The sequence below is a fragment of the Gymnoscopelus braueri genome (assembly GCF_963280865.1).
Source record: "Gymnoscopelus braueri genome assembly, chromosome: 23".
Classification (NCBI taxonomy): domain Eukaryota; kingdom Metazoa; phylum Chordata; class Actinopteri; order Myctophiformes; family Myctophidae; genus Gymnoscopelus; species Gymnoscopelus braueri.
Window position 1 is genome coordinate 33,276,707 of NC_137625.1, and position 12,202 is coordinate 33,288,908.

The 12,202-nt window shown below is 40.5% G+C and overlaps 1 protein-coding gene across 5 annotated transcripts in view; it reads right to left on the bottom strand.

Moving 5' to 3' along the window:
- Window positions 1-12,202, bottom strand: part of usp15 (ubiquitin specific peptidase 15) — a 66,805-nt gene that overhangs the window by 35,939 nt on the left and 18,664 nt on the right. For 4 of the 5 annotated variants that reach the window (XM_080420649.1, XM_080420648.1, XM_080420651.1 and 1 more), the window contains 3 exons: window positions 8,761-8,906; window positions 6,138-6,199; window positions 2,974-3,075 (listed from right to left, as the gene is read on the bottom strand). In XM_080420649.1, coding sequence (XP_080276775.1) covers window positions 2,974-3,075; window positions 6,138-6,199; window positions 8,761-8,906 — 310 coding nt within the window. The remainder of the gene's footprint in view (window positions 1-2,973; window positions 3,076-6,137; window positions 6,200-8,760; window positions 8,907-12,202) is intronic. The other variant, XM_080420650.1, reaches the window with a different exon arrangement.

Sequence of the window (12,202 nt, forward strand, 5' to 3'; positions counted from 1 at the left end):
AGATCTGCTATTTTCACAATAGTTATCTGTGGAACCGAGTCAAACTAAATGTAATGCCTCAACTAGCACAATTCCAAGTGCTTGTCAGGGTGGGGGGTCCCCAGTATGAATATGATTATTTGGGGGGTCCCCAGTTCCAATATGATGATTTTGGGGGGTCACGGCCTGAAAAGGTTGAGAACCAATGCATTAAAGGACGTGAATCAGTGGTTTATTTCAAAACTGGCCTGAAAAAGCATCTGTCAGAAAACTAAGAGTGGAGATAAATATGAAATCCTGTTGAAATGAGGAGTTATACACTGCTGCCGTTGTTCCTCTGTAAATATAGCTATTTCTATTTGTTGATGACATGTGTTAATGCGTTAATATGCTATGCTCTGTTGATGAATTGAATACATAGGACCACAATTGAGCCCTATTATATCAGCTATTTTCAAAAAGAATATTGAAAGCCAGCCCAAATAAGCAACTACACTTCAGAAACAAGCCCAAACAAAAGCAACCATGAATATTTACAAGAGACTTAACAGGAAAACAAGCTCAAAGTCGCTTATAATAAGCAGACCTGGCAACACTGGCAGGCCAGCCTGCAAGCTCTAATGCATTAGCACAACAATGTGCACATCGGCCGACTGCTTATGCTGAACTAAATGCCAACTTTTGTCAACAGACCACCAGTCTGTTGAAGTCTGAAGTACCGGTAGTCTGTTTGGTGGAGAGTCACCTTTAGAGAGAGAGAGATAGAGAGAGCACTGCTGTGGCTTAAGGACAAACAGATCAATACCACATAATCCAACTATATCAGCCCCTCCTGGTTTGCAGTGGAAACTGCAGAGTCAGGAGGCCACCTTCAAGTGCCCCCCCCCCGACCACAGCCAGAGACAGAGCTGTATTGATCTTAGATCGGCTATTTTCGGCAAGGAGATAATTCGGTGCTAGGTTTAAAAATCTTCGCTATTCTTGTTAAAGGTTCGATGACATTCATTTTCACTTTTTTTATTTTTAATGTTTTTTGGGGGGGTTTTATGACCTCAATTACACCCAAAAAATCTGAACTTTGAACATTCAGTGGATTTTCTGTGGTCTGGGGTTTTCTGAATAATTAGGCTGAAAAGTAATCTGAGCTTGGCCCTTCGACAGTGAGGTCACAGTCGATTAATCCCGCCCACTCTCCTCCTCGCCCCTCCCCTCCCCTATCCTTTCCTTTGGGGGGGGCGGAGCAGAGGCGATGATTGACAGGCAAAATCCCTCACCAGCGACACCCGCAGGCAAAGATTTCTTTTTTCATTGCAGTTGAAAAGGCTTTAGAAATGTGAGACAAAAACACCTACAGTGAATCACTGGAGTGGAATTTTCAGTTAAAACTTTTTGTACACGTTTGAAGGACCAGGACAAAGACTCTGAATGTGGTGTAAACATGAATGTCATGATACCTTTAAGTTTCAAAAAATTACATTTAAAATATTTTTTAAAACTAATTATGTCGATTAGTTTGATTAACAGTTGTTGTAGCCCTACTTTAAAATGCATTAAAACTTCAGAGATAACGGCCCCAGAAAGCTGGTTGTGTTGGATTAACAAAGCTCTCTGTGTCAAGCAGGGGACATGATGATATCCACAACGATAATTGCAATTATTTGAGATAATTGCAAATTATTTAAAATCAAAATTCCAATAATGAGTGTTAAAGTGCAGCTATAAGTTAGTAAAATAATAATGATAAAATACCTGGTATCGGAATGGGGTAGACTGGCACACTCGCCGATACCGATACCAGCATGTTAACTCATTGAGTGCCCAAATTATTAATATCTATTTCTGGCCATTACAATTTTTATTTATTTATTTTTTCAAAGTAAAAAAAAAGTGCTTAGGAAGCGAGATACAGCCTTTTTCAGTTATAAGTTAAACAAGGAGTGATGGAGCTGCAAATCTTCAGATAATGATATCTTGGCTTTTTTTTTCTTTCTATTTTTTCCAAAAACATGTGAAACACGTTAATGGCACGTTGCACCATAGCGCTAAAACACGTGAAACACGTTAATGGCACTCAATGAGTTAAAAGGATCCATACATTATAATTGTCCTGTATAACTACAATGTAAAATTAAAAACACCTTAAATATGTTATTTATTTTAGAAATAGTTAATCTTTCACTCAATAGGGGCAATGCCTGTCACAAGTTGATGATGTCTGTGCAAATGCGTGTGCAAAAAAAATTATTTCAAATATTTATTTGATGCTCATAGTCATATTAACCTTAGGAAGTAAGGTAGGTACCCTCACAAAAACATGCAGTAATCCTGGTCTCTATACTGCCTCCCCCTGGTCAGCCGGGGCGCCTGATGAAGGGGAAAGGAACTGGTTGGAATAACATGTTCCTTCCACGCGCTACGTCTAACCAGGGAACCTCCCCCTGTCAGGTGATGAGAAGCGGCTTGCTAGCTCTCATGCATTGAAGGAGGCATGACCTCGGCTCTAGGCTCTCCCTAGGCTGGCAGAGGGAGTGTAGAGCCCAGGATTACTTAGACAATTGGCACTGGGTGAAAAAATGGGTTACAAAATCGTGGGATAAAAATGTTAAGAGAAAAAAAGAACCTTAGGAAGTATTAAGTTGTTTTTTAATTTCACATGCATTCCATAAATTCCATAGGGCTAGACCACACATGGACAGAAGGACATCATCAACTTGCGATGGGCATTGCCCCATTCAGTGAAAGCTATTTCACTCAATTTCTAAAATATTTAAGGTGTTTTAAATTTTAAATTTTAGTTATAGAGGACAATTATAATTAAGGCATATTTGGCTTATTAGCCAGGGATCCTTTTAAGCAGTATCGGCAGCTTTTCCGAAACTGCACGGTATCGGTATGGGAACAACTACCCCCCCCCCCCCCACCACCACCACCCACCCACCCACTTCAGTCTAGTGTTCAGAAGGACCCCCCTCCCCCCCCCACTATAGGTCTTACTTCCTGCCGTTGAAGCTGCTGCTGTTATGATTGTTTGTGAGGGATGAAGAGGAAGGAGGCGAGATCTTTGGCAAAGCACAGAGATTGGAAGCACCAGATGCCCTGAAGTTCAAAACAACAAGAGTAAAAAAGAATAAAATAAAAAGATATATATATATTTATACATATATATATATACACACACACACACACAGGTCATGAGTTAAGAAGAGCAGAGGTTCCCAAAACCTTTTGGCTCCAGACCCAAAAAGAGAAATTACCCAAACTAATGAAAATAGCAGATCTGCAAGCACACAACGTGTCGCAGATGCGACGCGTTGTGAGCTTGTAGATCTGCTATTTTCACTACTTCTTAAAAGGTTTTTTGTTTTGTTTTACATTTGTGGAATGTATTTGATTTTATGAATTTATTTGGATTAGTTTTTTCATTTAATAAAAAAAAAAAAACAGGAGACGAGAAAAATGGGCCCGTGACCAGACATGGGTCTCAATCCATTGTTTGGGAACCACCGGATTAGAGAGAGTGAGTGTGAAGCCTGAGTTATGCTTACGGGCTCGGTGGACTTCGCTGTGTGTGGTATCGCCGGTGCACACACACAAATAACGAAAGGCGCACTGAAAGTAGACGATCTATAAGCTTACGTCATGCAAAAATGTATTGCGCTGCGTACCGTTATGAGCTTGTATATCTGCTATATTTTTGGTGCACGACACCGGCACGCAACTAAGTATAAATCAGGCTTTGAGAAAGAGAGAGAGAGAGAGAGAGAGAGAGAGAGAGAGAGAGAGAGAGAGAAGCAGCAGAAAGGAGAAACTTTCTTGAAAAATAAAAACTTTAACCCATTCAATCCGGGATTAAAATTTATTTGGCTATTCAAAAATAGCAGATCTACAAGCTCATAGCTTGGCACCGAGTGCCACGCTATGAGCTTGTAGAGCTGCTATTTTTGAAAAATCTTGAACATTTGTGCAAAATATTTTGTTCCAGGGACCCCCAGAAGCACAAATCGGAGTAAAAAAATGTTTGCTTTAAAACATATATATATATTTCAAAGATTTGCACACATTTTCAAGATGTTTCAAAAATAGCAGATCTACGAGCTCTTGGTGCCGCACAATGAGCTTGTAGATCTGCAATTTGTTTTATAGCCAAAGAAATCTTAAAATGACACAGATGCGTTCCCGGTCTTAATGGATAAAAATAAAAAAACTATGAATGAGATGAGTTTCAACAAGAGAAGCCCAAGCAAACCCACACATGGACTGATAGGACAGAGAGACAGTCTGGAGATGAAGTTAATCAAATGAAACGCTCTCTATATTCCTGTGGCGTTTACCTTAACTAATACTGCTGCTACTGGCCGTCTGTTAAGGGATCCATTAGGACTGGGAACGCAATGTCATTTTTTAGATTTCTTTGGGCTACTCAAAAATAGCAGATGTACAAGACTTGTAGATCTGCTATTTTTGGAGAAATCATGAAAATGTGTGCAAATCTTAGAATTTAGAAGACATTTGTAGAACCCCCATAATTTGCTATAAGCTAAGATTTGAGTTACAAATGTTTGCTTAAAAAAATTATATATATTCAAACTGTTTTTGAAAAAACCTATGTTGCTATTATCAGTGGTGCTCAAATTTCTTCATGTCAAGGACCCCCAAAATTATATGTATTTGGCCGCGGACCCCCATCTCAAAATATGTTGTCCCAGGGACCCCCCAGAAGCAAAGATTTGAGTGAAAAATGTTTGCTTTAAAAAATATATATATATTCAAAGATTTGCACAAATGTTCACGATTTTTTTTTTTTATACCAAAGACATCTAATAATGACACAGATGTGTTCCCGGATTGAATGGGTTAAGAGAACACATTTCAAGGTCTATTTCAATTCTCCTAAAGGATCCCAACCGTGTGTGTGTGTGTGTGTGTGTGTGTGTGTGTGTGTGTGTGTGTGTGTGTGTGTGTGTGTGTGTGTGTGTGTGTGTGTGTGTGTGTGTGTGTGTGTGTGTGTGTGTGTGTGTGTGCGTGCGTGCGTGTGGGTGGTCATGTCTCTGATCTTAAAGAAGTATAGTTTGTAAATGAGAGCAGCATTCATTATGTTTAAGTAGCACATAGGTTTATATTACAGGGCTTACATTCCACATCAAATGCTTTGTCAAATCAAAAAATCAAACACTGAAATAATATTCTCTCATTGAGGTGTGACTGTAAATGTCGTCTCTCTGTTCGGGGTGGAGACCTCCTTATGTCCAAAACTGTAACTTTTCAGGATTCAAATTCAAAAACAGCGAAAGTGGCAGATCTACAAGCTCGAAACGCGCCTCGAGCTTGTAGATCTGCTACTTGTGATACTTTTGTGTGAAAAAAAAAAACACAAAACGGTAGAATATGGAGATAAGAGGTTTCCGCCCGACAGCAACGATATGTTGTGCATGTTGACCTTCCAGACACAAGGATGTTTGACCTTCCCTAGACACTGACACAGACAGACAGTGATGTTTGACTCACTTATTGTCAGTGGTGGAAAAAAGCACTCACATTTCTTACTTAAGTAAAAGTATCAATACTGCAATGCAGAGATACTCTGTTCCAAGTAAAAGTCCGGAATTCAAAATTTACTTGAGTAAAAGTACAAAAGTATTGGTATCAAAATGTACTTAAAGTACCAAAAGTGGAAAGTACTCATTATGCAGAATGTCCAATTTCACAAGTTTTCAAATGTATAATATCTTTTGAAAATAGCAGATCTACAAGCTCACAATGCATCGCGACGCATTGTGAGCTTGTAGATCGGCTATGTTCAAATGGCCAAAATGTATATACTGTAGGGCTGAAGTGGGTAATGTATGTTTTGTAATAATGATCAAAATCTACAAGGTAACTAGTAACTACATTTTCAAATAATAATAATTGTAGTTTTCAAAAAAGTATAGCATTTGCCTCTGAGATGTAGTGGAGTAGAAGGGAAAAGTATTGAAAATTGGAAATGCTCCAGTAAAGTAAAGAATACCACAAAATTGTACTTAAGTACAAAACTTGAGTAAATGTACTTAGTTACTTTACACCACTGCTTATTGAGGTTCCCTACACGCTGACAGACAGACAGACAGACACACAGACAGGCACACAGACAGACAGACAGACAGTGATATTTGACTTACTTAGGTGCGGTGGAGCCTCTTGGCCACGAACCATCCATGTTCTTCTGCTCTATGACCAGAACCTGCAGCAGAGAAGATGTCTATTATCTATATATTAATAATAACAATAATAATAATAATAACAACAACAAAGTGCTACAGGGTTTAAAAACATGGCATAAAAACAGCAAAGGCAACCAAACAATACATGGGACCCTACTAGGCAAAAGGGTCAAATAAAAAACTAGGTAAAATCAGGGCATAGAGAAGAAGAAAAACGGCCCAAGAAAATGTACACATTGCGTTTTTGCTAATCTTCCGAGACCCACAGAAATATTTGTTTTCAAAGCTGATGTAGACAACAGATGTCTGCGGGGGGGGGGTCTCTTCTATCATCTGAAAAAGACAAATTGTAACCGCGATCTTCTGTTCTTTAGTTATCGGCAGTTGATTATGGCTTGATTTCACCAAAAACGCAATCTGGGAAAAGATAACTTTAGACCGGACACATAGAAATGTGTGTGGGGAGGAATTAATTGGCATAACGACTAAATCGAACAAAAAAGATAACAAAAGAAACAGGCTGTCATGATCATGTTTTTGGGTGCAACCAGATGATGTCAATAAAAGAGCATGGACCACGATGTGGGAGTGACTTTTCTGTTAGTTTCATCATAGAGCTGTTTTAACCCATTAAAACCGGGAACGCATCTGTGTAACCACTTTAACCGTTATATATTCAAAGATTTGCACAAATGTTCATGATTTTTTTTAAATAGCAGATATACAAACTATGAGCTCGTAGATCTGCTATTCTTGAAAAATCTTGAACATTTGTGCAAATCTTTGAACGTATATATAATATATTTTTAAAGCGAACATTTGTATCTCAAATCTTTGCGTCAGGGGGTCCCTGGAACGAAATATTTTGAGATGGGGGTCCGCGGCCAAATACATATCTAAAAATGTTTTCTAAATCCTAACAGTATGTTGCTATATCAGTGGTGCTCCAACTTTTCCATGTCAAGGAACCCCCAAAATGATGTGTATTGTAGACCAGACCCTCCCACCACTGATTTCTCAAACGGTACCGCATGGGTCTTCAACAGGGGGTACGGGACCCCTTAGGGGGTCCTCAGAGTTAACCATTAACCACTTGAACCCTAGCGTCCCTATTCTGGGGGGAACGTTCACCAAAAAGAAAAAGTCGATCTACAAGCACACAACGCATTGCACTGTGACAAGTTGTGAGCTTGTAGATCGGCTATTTTCGGCAAACAGATTTGGTGTAGAGGGGAAAAAAGAGCAGACCAAGTATTGTGGGTTTACAGTAAGTGGCTAAATGCTTGAAAATGCACAGAAAACATGAACTTACACAACACTGATGCTGCTGTCAAACGAGTCTATGAAGCCATCTATGAAATCTATGAAAAAGTTTAATCTGCAACATAATTGCATAGAATATGCAGTGGGGGGGTCCCTGTTTCATTTATCTCTCAGCTAAGGGGGTCCTTGACCTGAAAAAACATTGAAGGCCCCTGAACTACAAGACTGAAACATTCAACCGCCTGGTTTCCTCTCCAAGCGGTAGCTGTGTGTGACGGGGACTCTCTCTTTCTTTGGTGTTTTGCCCAGGTGGGCGTGGTTACTTAGGGGCCACTTTTAGTGGGGGCTTTTGTCTGAGGCCCGGTGAAAAGGACCTGACAATCCTCTGGAATTGAACAGCTGGCCTGGTGGTCAATGGAATGTCACCTAGCGGACTACGGCATGCCGGCCCATTGTGGCCGCCGGTCGTCTAGATTCATCTGGACATAAACAGAGTCCTGTTTAGCAGGTCAACTCCCAGGTGAGTGACTGTGGGGAGTTGCCTCTCTGTGAGGCAGTAGTTCTAAATGAAGTCTTTTTATGTGCTGCTCGTGTATAAATGGATAAAGTGGTTAAAATGATTGTGATGCTGTATTTAGACATATTGCTGGGGACCACCTGGGGGTCCCTGGACCCCACTTTGAGAACCAATGCAGTTAGGCACTTTAACCACTTTGTGGCTGATTTAGTGCAGCCCACAATGAGCCCCCACCCCCCCACACACACACACAAGCTCATAACGGTAGATCAGCTATTTTTGCTATTTTGGAAAGTGTTTTAACAGTGTTATTATAAATGACACAAAATATTTTCGTCTGACAGGACATATTTTATTTTCTGCCCAAAAAGTGGACTTTACACAAAAAGGTGAGGGTCCTGAGACATTTCCCACCACAGAGAATAGTCTTTCAACATTGTAGTCTTATAACATTATAGTCTTTGTTTTCGATGAGTAGCAAAAATATTTGTCTTTATTTTTCATTTTTAACCTAGATTCAATCCGGGAACGCATCTGTGTCACTTTAGATTTCTTTGGCTATTCAAAAACATCAGATATACAAGCTCATGGCGCGGCACTAAGCTTGTAGATCTGCTGTTTTTGAAAATAAATCGTGAAAATGTGCACAAAAATCTCAAATAGACACAGTATGTGTTCCCGGATTGAATGGGTTAAGGTCCATGGGAATAGCACCGCTCCTAACAGAGCGTTGGAGAGAACTAGTTAACGCTCTGGACCAGAGCTAGGTTATAGGGTCAAGGTCAGGGTCAGGGTTCCTACCTGTCCCTGGTACAGGCCTGCGTCCTGGATGGTGCTGTCGGGTTTGTTGAGCGGTTCAAAGGTGTTGCTCATGTACCGGTTCCACAGCCGCGTCTCATTGTCGTCCGGAATGCTGAACAGCTTCCTCATCTCCTTCTCGATCATGTCTGGAAACAAAGGGTCGGGGGGGGGGGCATCATTTAGGACCAGTGGTTCTCAAACTTTTTTATGTCATGGACCCCTAAATTGATATGTATTTGGCCAGTGTACCCACATCTGCCAAAAGAAATATGTAAAAAAAACAAAAAAAAACATCTTTGATATATATGTCACAGGGAAAATGGCATTCCAGGGAAATTGACAGGGAAGCGCTTGTTTTATAGGCACGGGGCGGTGCTGCGAGGCGGGGCTTTGATGCGAGGACGACGACCACAACAACAACAACATACTAACCAGGAAGCTACGCTAGGGGAACGCTGAAAATAAAATGGATAATATGAGAGAAATACTCAAGTAAAGTACGAATACCTCAAAATTGTACTTGAGTAAAGCTACTTTGTTACTTTGCACCACTAGTACAAGCCTCAGTGGCGCACTTCGATAATCATTGGACTCCCCACCCACTACCACTGGGAGCCGGGGTTTGACTCCAGCTTGGGACATTACTTTTTCAAACAACCGCGGACTACTTTTTTTTCGCTGATAAAGTATAGTTTTGGACCATGACGGTAGGCGCTCCGACTTAGCAGACCTTGAGGCCGAGGAGTCGCGCCCGAGCGCCTCCAGGCGCGAGTGCCCGCGACGACCGGCCGATGGTCTGCTAGTCGACTTAAGCGCCGTCCGAGTTATGTACCGATAGGCACAGAATCGTAAATGATGTTGTGTGGGGACTGCGTTTGCCCCAAGTGCCACTCACTGCACTAACATAGCCCGCCCCCTGGAGTGTGTGTGTGTGTGTGTGTGTGTGTGTGTGTGTGTGTGTGTGTGTGTGTGTGTGTGTGTGTGTGTGTGTGTGTGTGTGTGTGTGTGTGTGTGTGTGTACACGCGCGCGTGTGCGCATGCGTGTGTGCGTGCTGGTTTGTGCATGCGTGCGTGTGTGGTGTGGGGCTCATGTCTGGCTTGCATTGCCCTCTAGCGTTGATTCTACAGAATTGCATGAGGGGCATGAAAACAAGCGTACCCCTTTCAATTTCCCTGGAATGCCATTTTCCCTGTAACATATATATTCAAACATAGCAGATGTACAAGCTCGCTGTGAGCTTGTAGATCCTCTGTTATTCCCTTCTCTATCTTTGCTATCCTTAGGCTTTTAAATGTGTATGTTTTATTTTATATATTTTATGCTCAAATTGCTTTGCAGCACTTTGTTGTTATTATTATTAACAACAATCATTGTTTAATTCAGTGGTTCTAAAAAGTGGGGTCCGGGGACCCGACAGGGGTTAGGGGCTTACAGGGGGTCCCAGCAAAATGTGTTAATATAGCATCAAACTCAGTTAAACAACTTTAAACCTATATAGTTAGGTTTAGTTTATTTCGATCATCGTCAACACCTTCCATAATAATACATTACATACTGTACTATAACATACTTTAATAGTTTAAGCTGACCCAAAAAGGCAGAGGTAACATTATAAATCAGGGATGTCACACTCACAATATATTGTGCCACAGTGTATTATTTATTGTTATTTATTTTGTATCTATTTTTGGTTTATTCGTTACCTACTCTTTTGCCAGTGAAAGTTACAAGGGTTCTTACTGTATGTTGTGTGATATCGTCTCTGTCGGGCGGAAACCTCATATGTCCAAAACTTACTATTCAGGAAAAGTAACAGAAAAAGTAGCAGATCTACAAGCTCAACATGCATCGCTTCGCGCTGCGTTTTGAGTTTGTAGATTTGCTACTTTTTTCTATGCTTTTGTGTGACGCTGTAGTATGATCAAGTAGGGGCTTTACTTTACAAAAATACTTAATAAAAACAAATATTGAAATGAGAGGTTTCTTGCCCGACAGCAGCGATATGAAATGTGAGCTGACTTACCGGCATAATCATTATTATCATCCATGTCTTCCGTAACATGCAAGAGCTTCAGAGGTAAAACTACACTGACTCCAACTGTCACTTTCAATTTGTAGCACAGCAGAGGGGTGGGGCGCGAGTCTGTGTCCAGCTGACGCTCGCTTACGCTCGTTAATGTCACTGCATCATCAAGGCAGTTATTTCTGCATCCAACAGTGATACATCTATTCTATGGATTTGAAGTGACCCTCTCTATAGGCGTTTTTAGAGGTTAGTGGAATTCATATTTATGCAGAATTGATATTATATGTGTTATTAGTGTCTATGGTTTAGAGCAGGGGTCTTCAACGTTTTCAGCCCAAGGACCCCCTAGCTGAGAGAGAGATGAAGCAGGGACCACCTCTATATTGTATAAAATTGTGTTTCATATTTAACTTTTTTTGTTTACGTGGTCTGCTCTTTTTTCCCTCTACACCGATAGCTCTTTGCCAAAAATAGCCGATCTACAAGCTCTGCGAGGCGTTGTGAGCTTGTAGATCTGCTATTTTTGGCTAAAATTCTCCTCAGAAAAGGGATGCTAGGGTTCAAGTGGTTAAGGTAAAAAAAAAAATCCTATCACACAAAGATTTGGCGGACCCCCTGTAGTAACTCTGAGGACCCCCTAGGGGTCCCGGACCCCCTGTTGAATACCCCTGGTTTAGAGTTAGTGGGAACTACCTCGCTTGTTTTAAAGTGCTTCAAAATAAATACATGAATACAGTTTATTATGTAATATTAATATTCCACCAAACTGAAGATCATGGCCAATGTTGATAATAAACATAACTAGAAAGTACTGTTCCTGAAGAAACAGTGTGGGATCGCTAAGAATGTTGCTGGTATTGAGTATTGATAGTGTTAGTAGTGTTATAGGTTTGAAAGGTTTGAAAGGTTTGAAAGTTTTGAAGGGTTTGAAGGGTTTGAAGGGTTTGAAAGGTTCTAAAGGTTCTAAAGGTTTGAATGGTTTGAAAGGTTTGAAAGGTTTGAAAGGTTTGAAAAGTTTGGAAGGTTCTAAAGGTTCTAAAGGTTCTAAAGGTTCTAAAGGTTCTAAAGGTTCTAAAGGTTTGAATGGTTTGAAAGGTTCTAAAGGTTTGAAAGGTTCTAAATGTTTGAAAGGTTCTAAAGGTTTGAAAGGTTGTAAAGGTTGTAAAGGTTCTAAAAGTTCTAAAGGTTTTAAAGGTTCTAAAGGTTTGAAAGGTTTGAAAGGTGTGAAAGGTTTGAAAGGTTTGAAAGGTGTTAAAGTATTAGTAGTTAGTTACTTTTGATAGTGTTGGCAGTGTTGAATAGTGTAAAATGTAGTTTTTTAGGGTAAAACAGTGATAACTAGGGTCTAATAGGCGGTTGCTAGGGTCTAATAGGCGGTTGCTAGGGTCTAATAGGTGGTTGCTAGGGTAAAACAG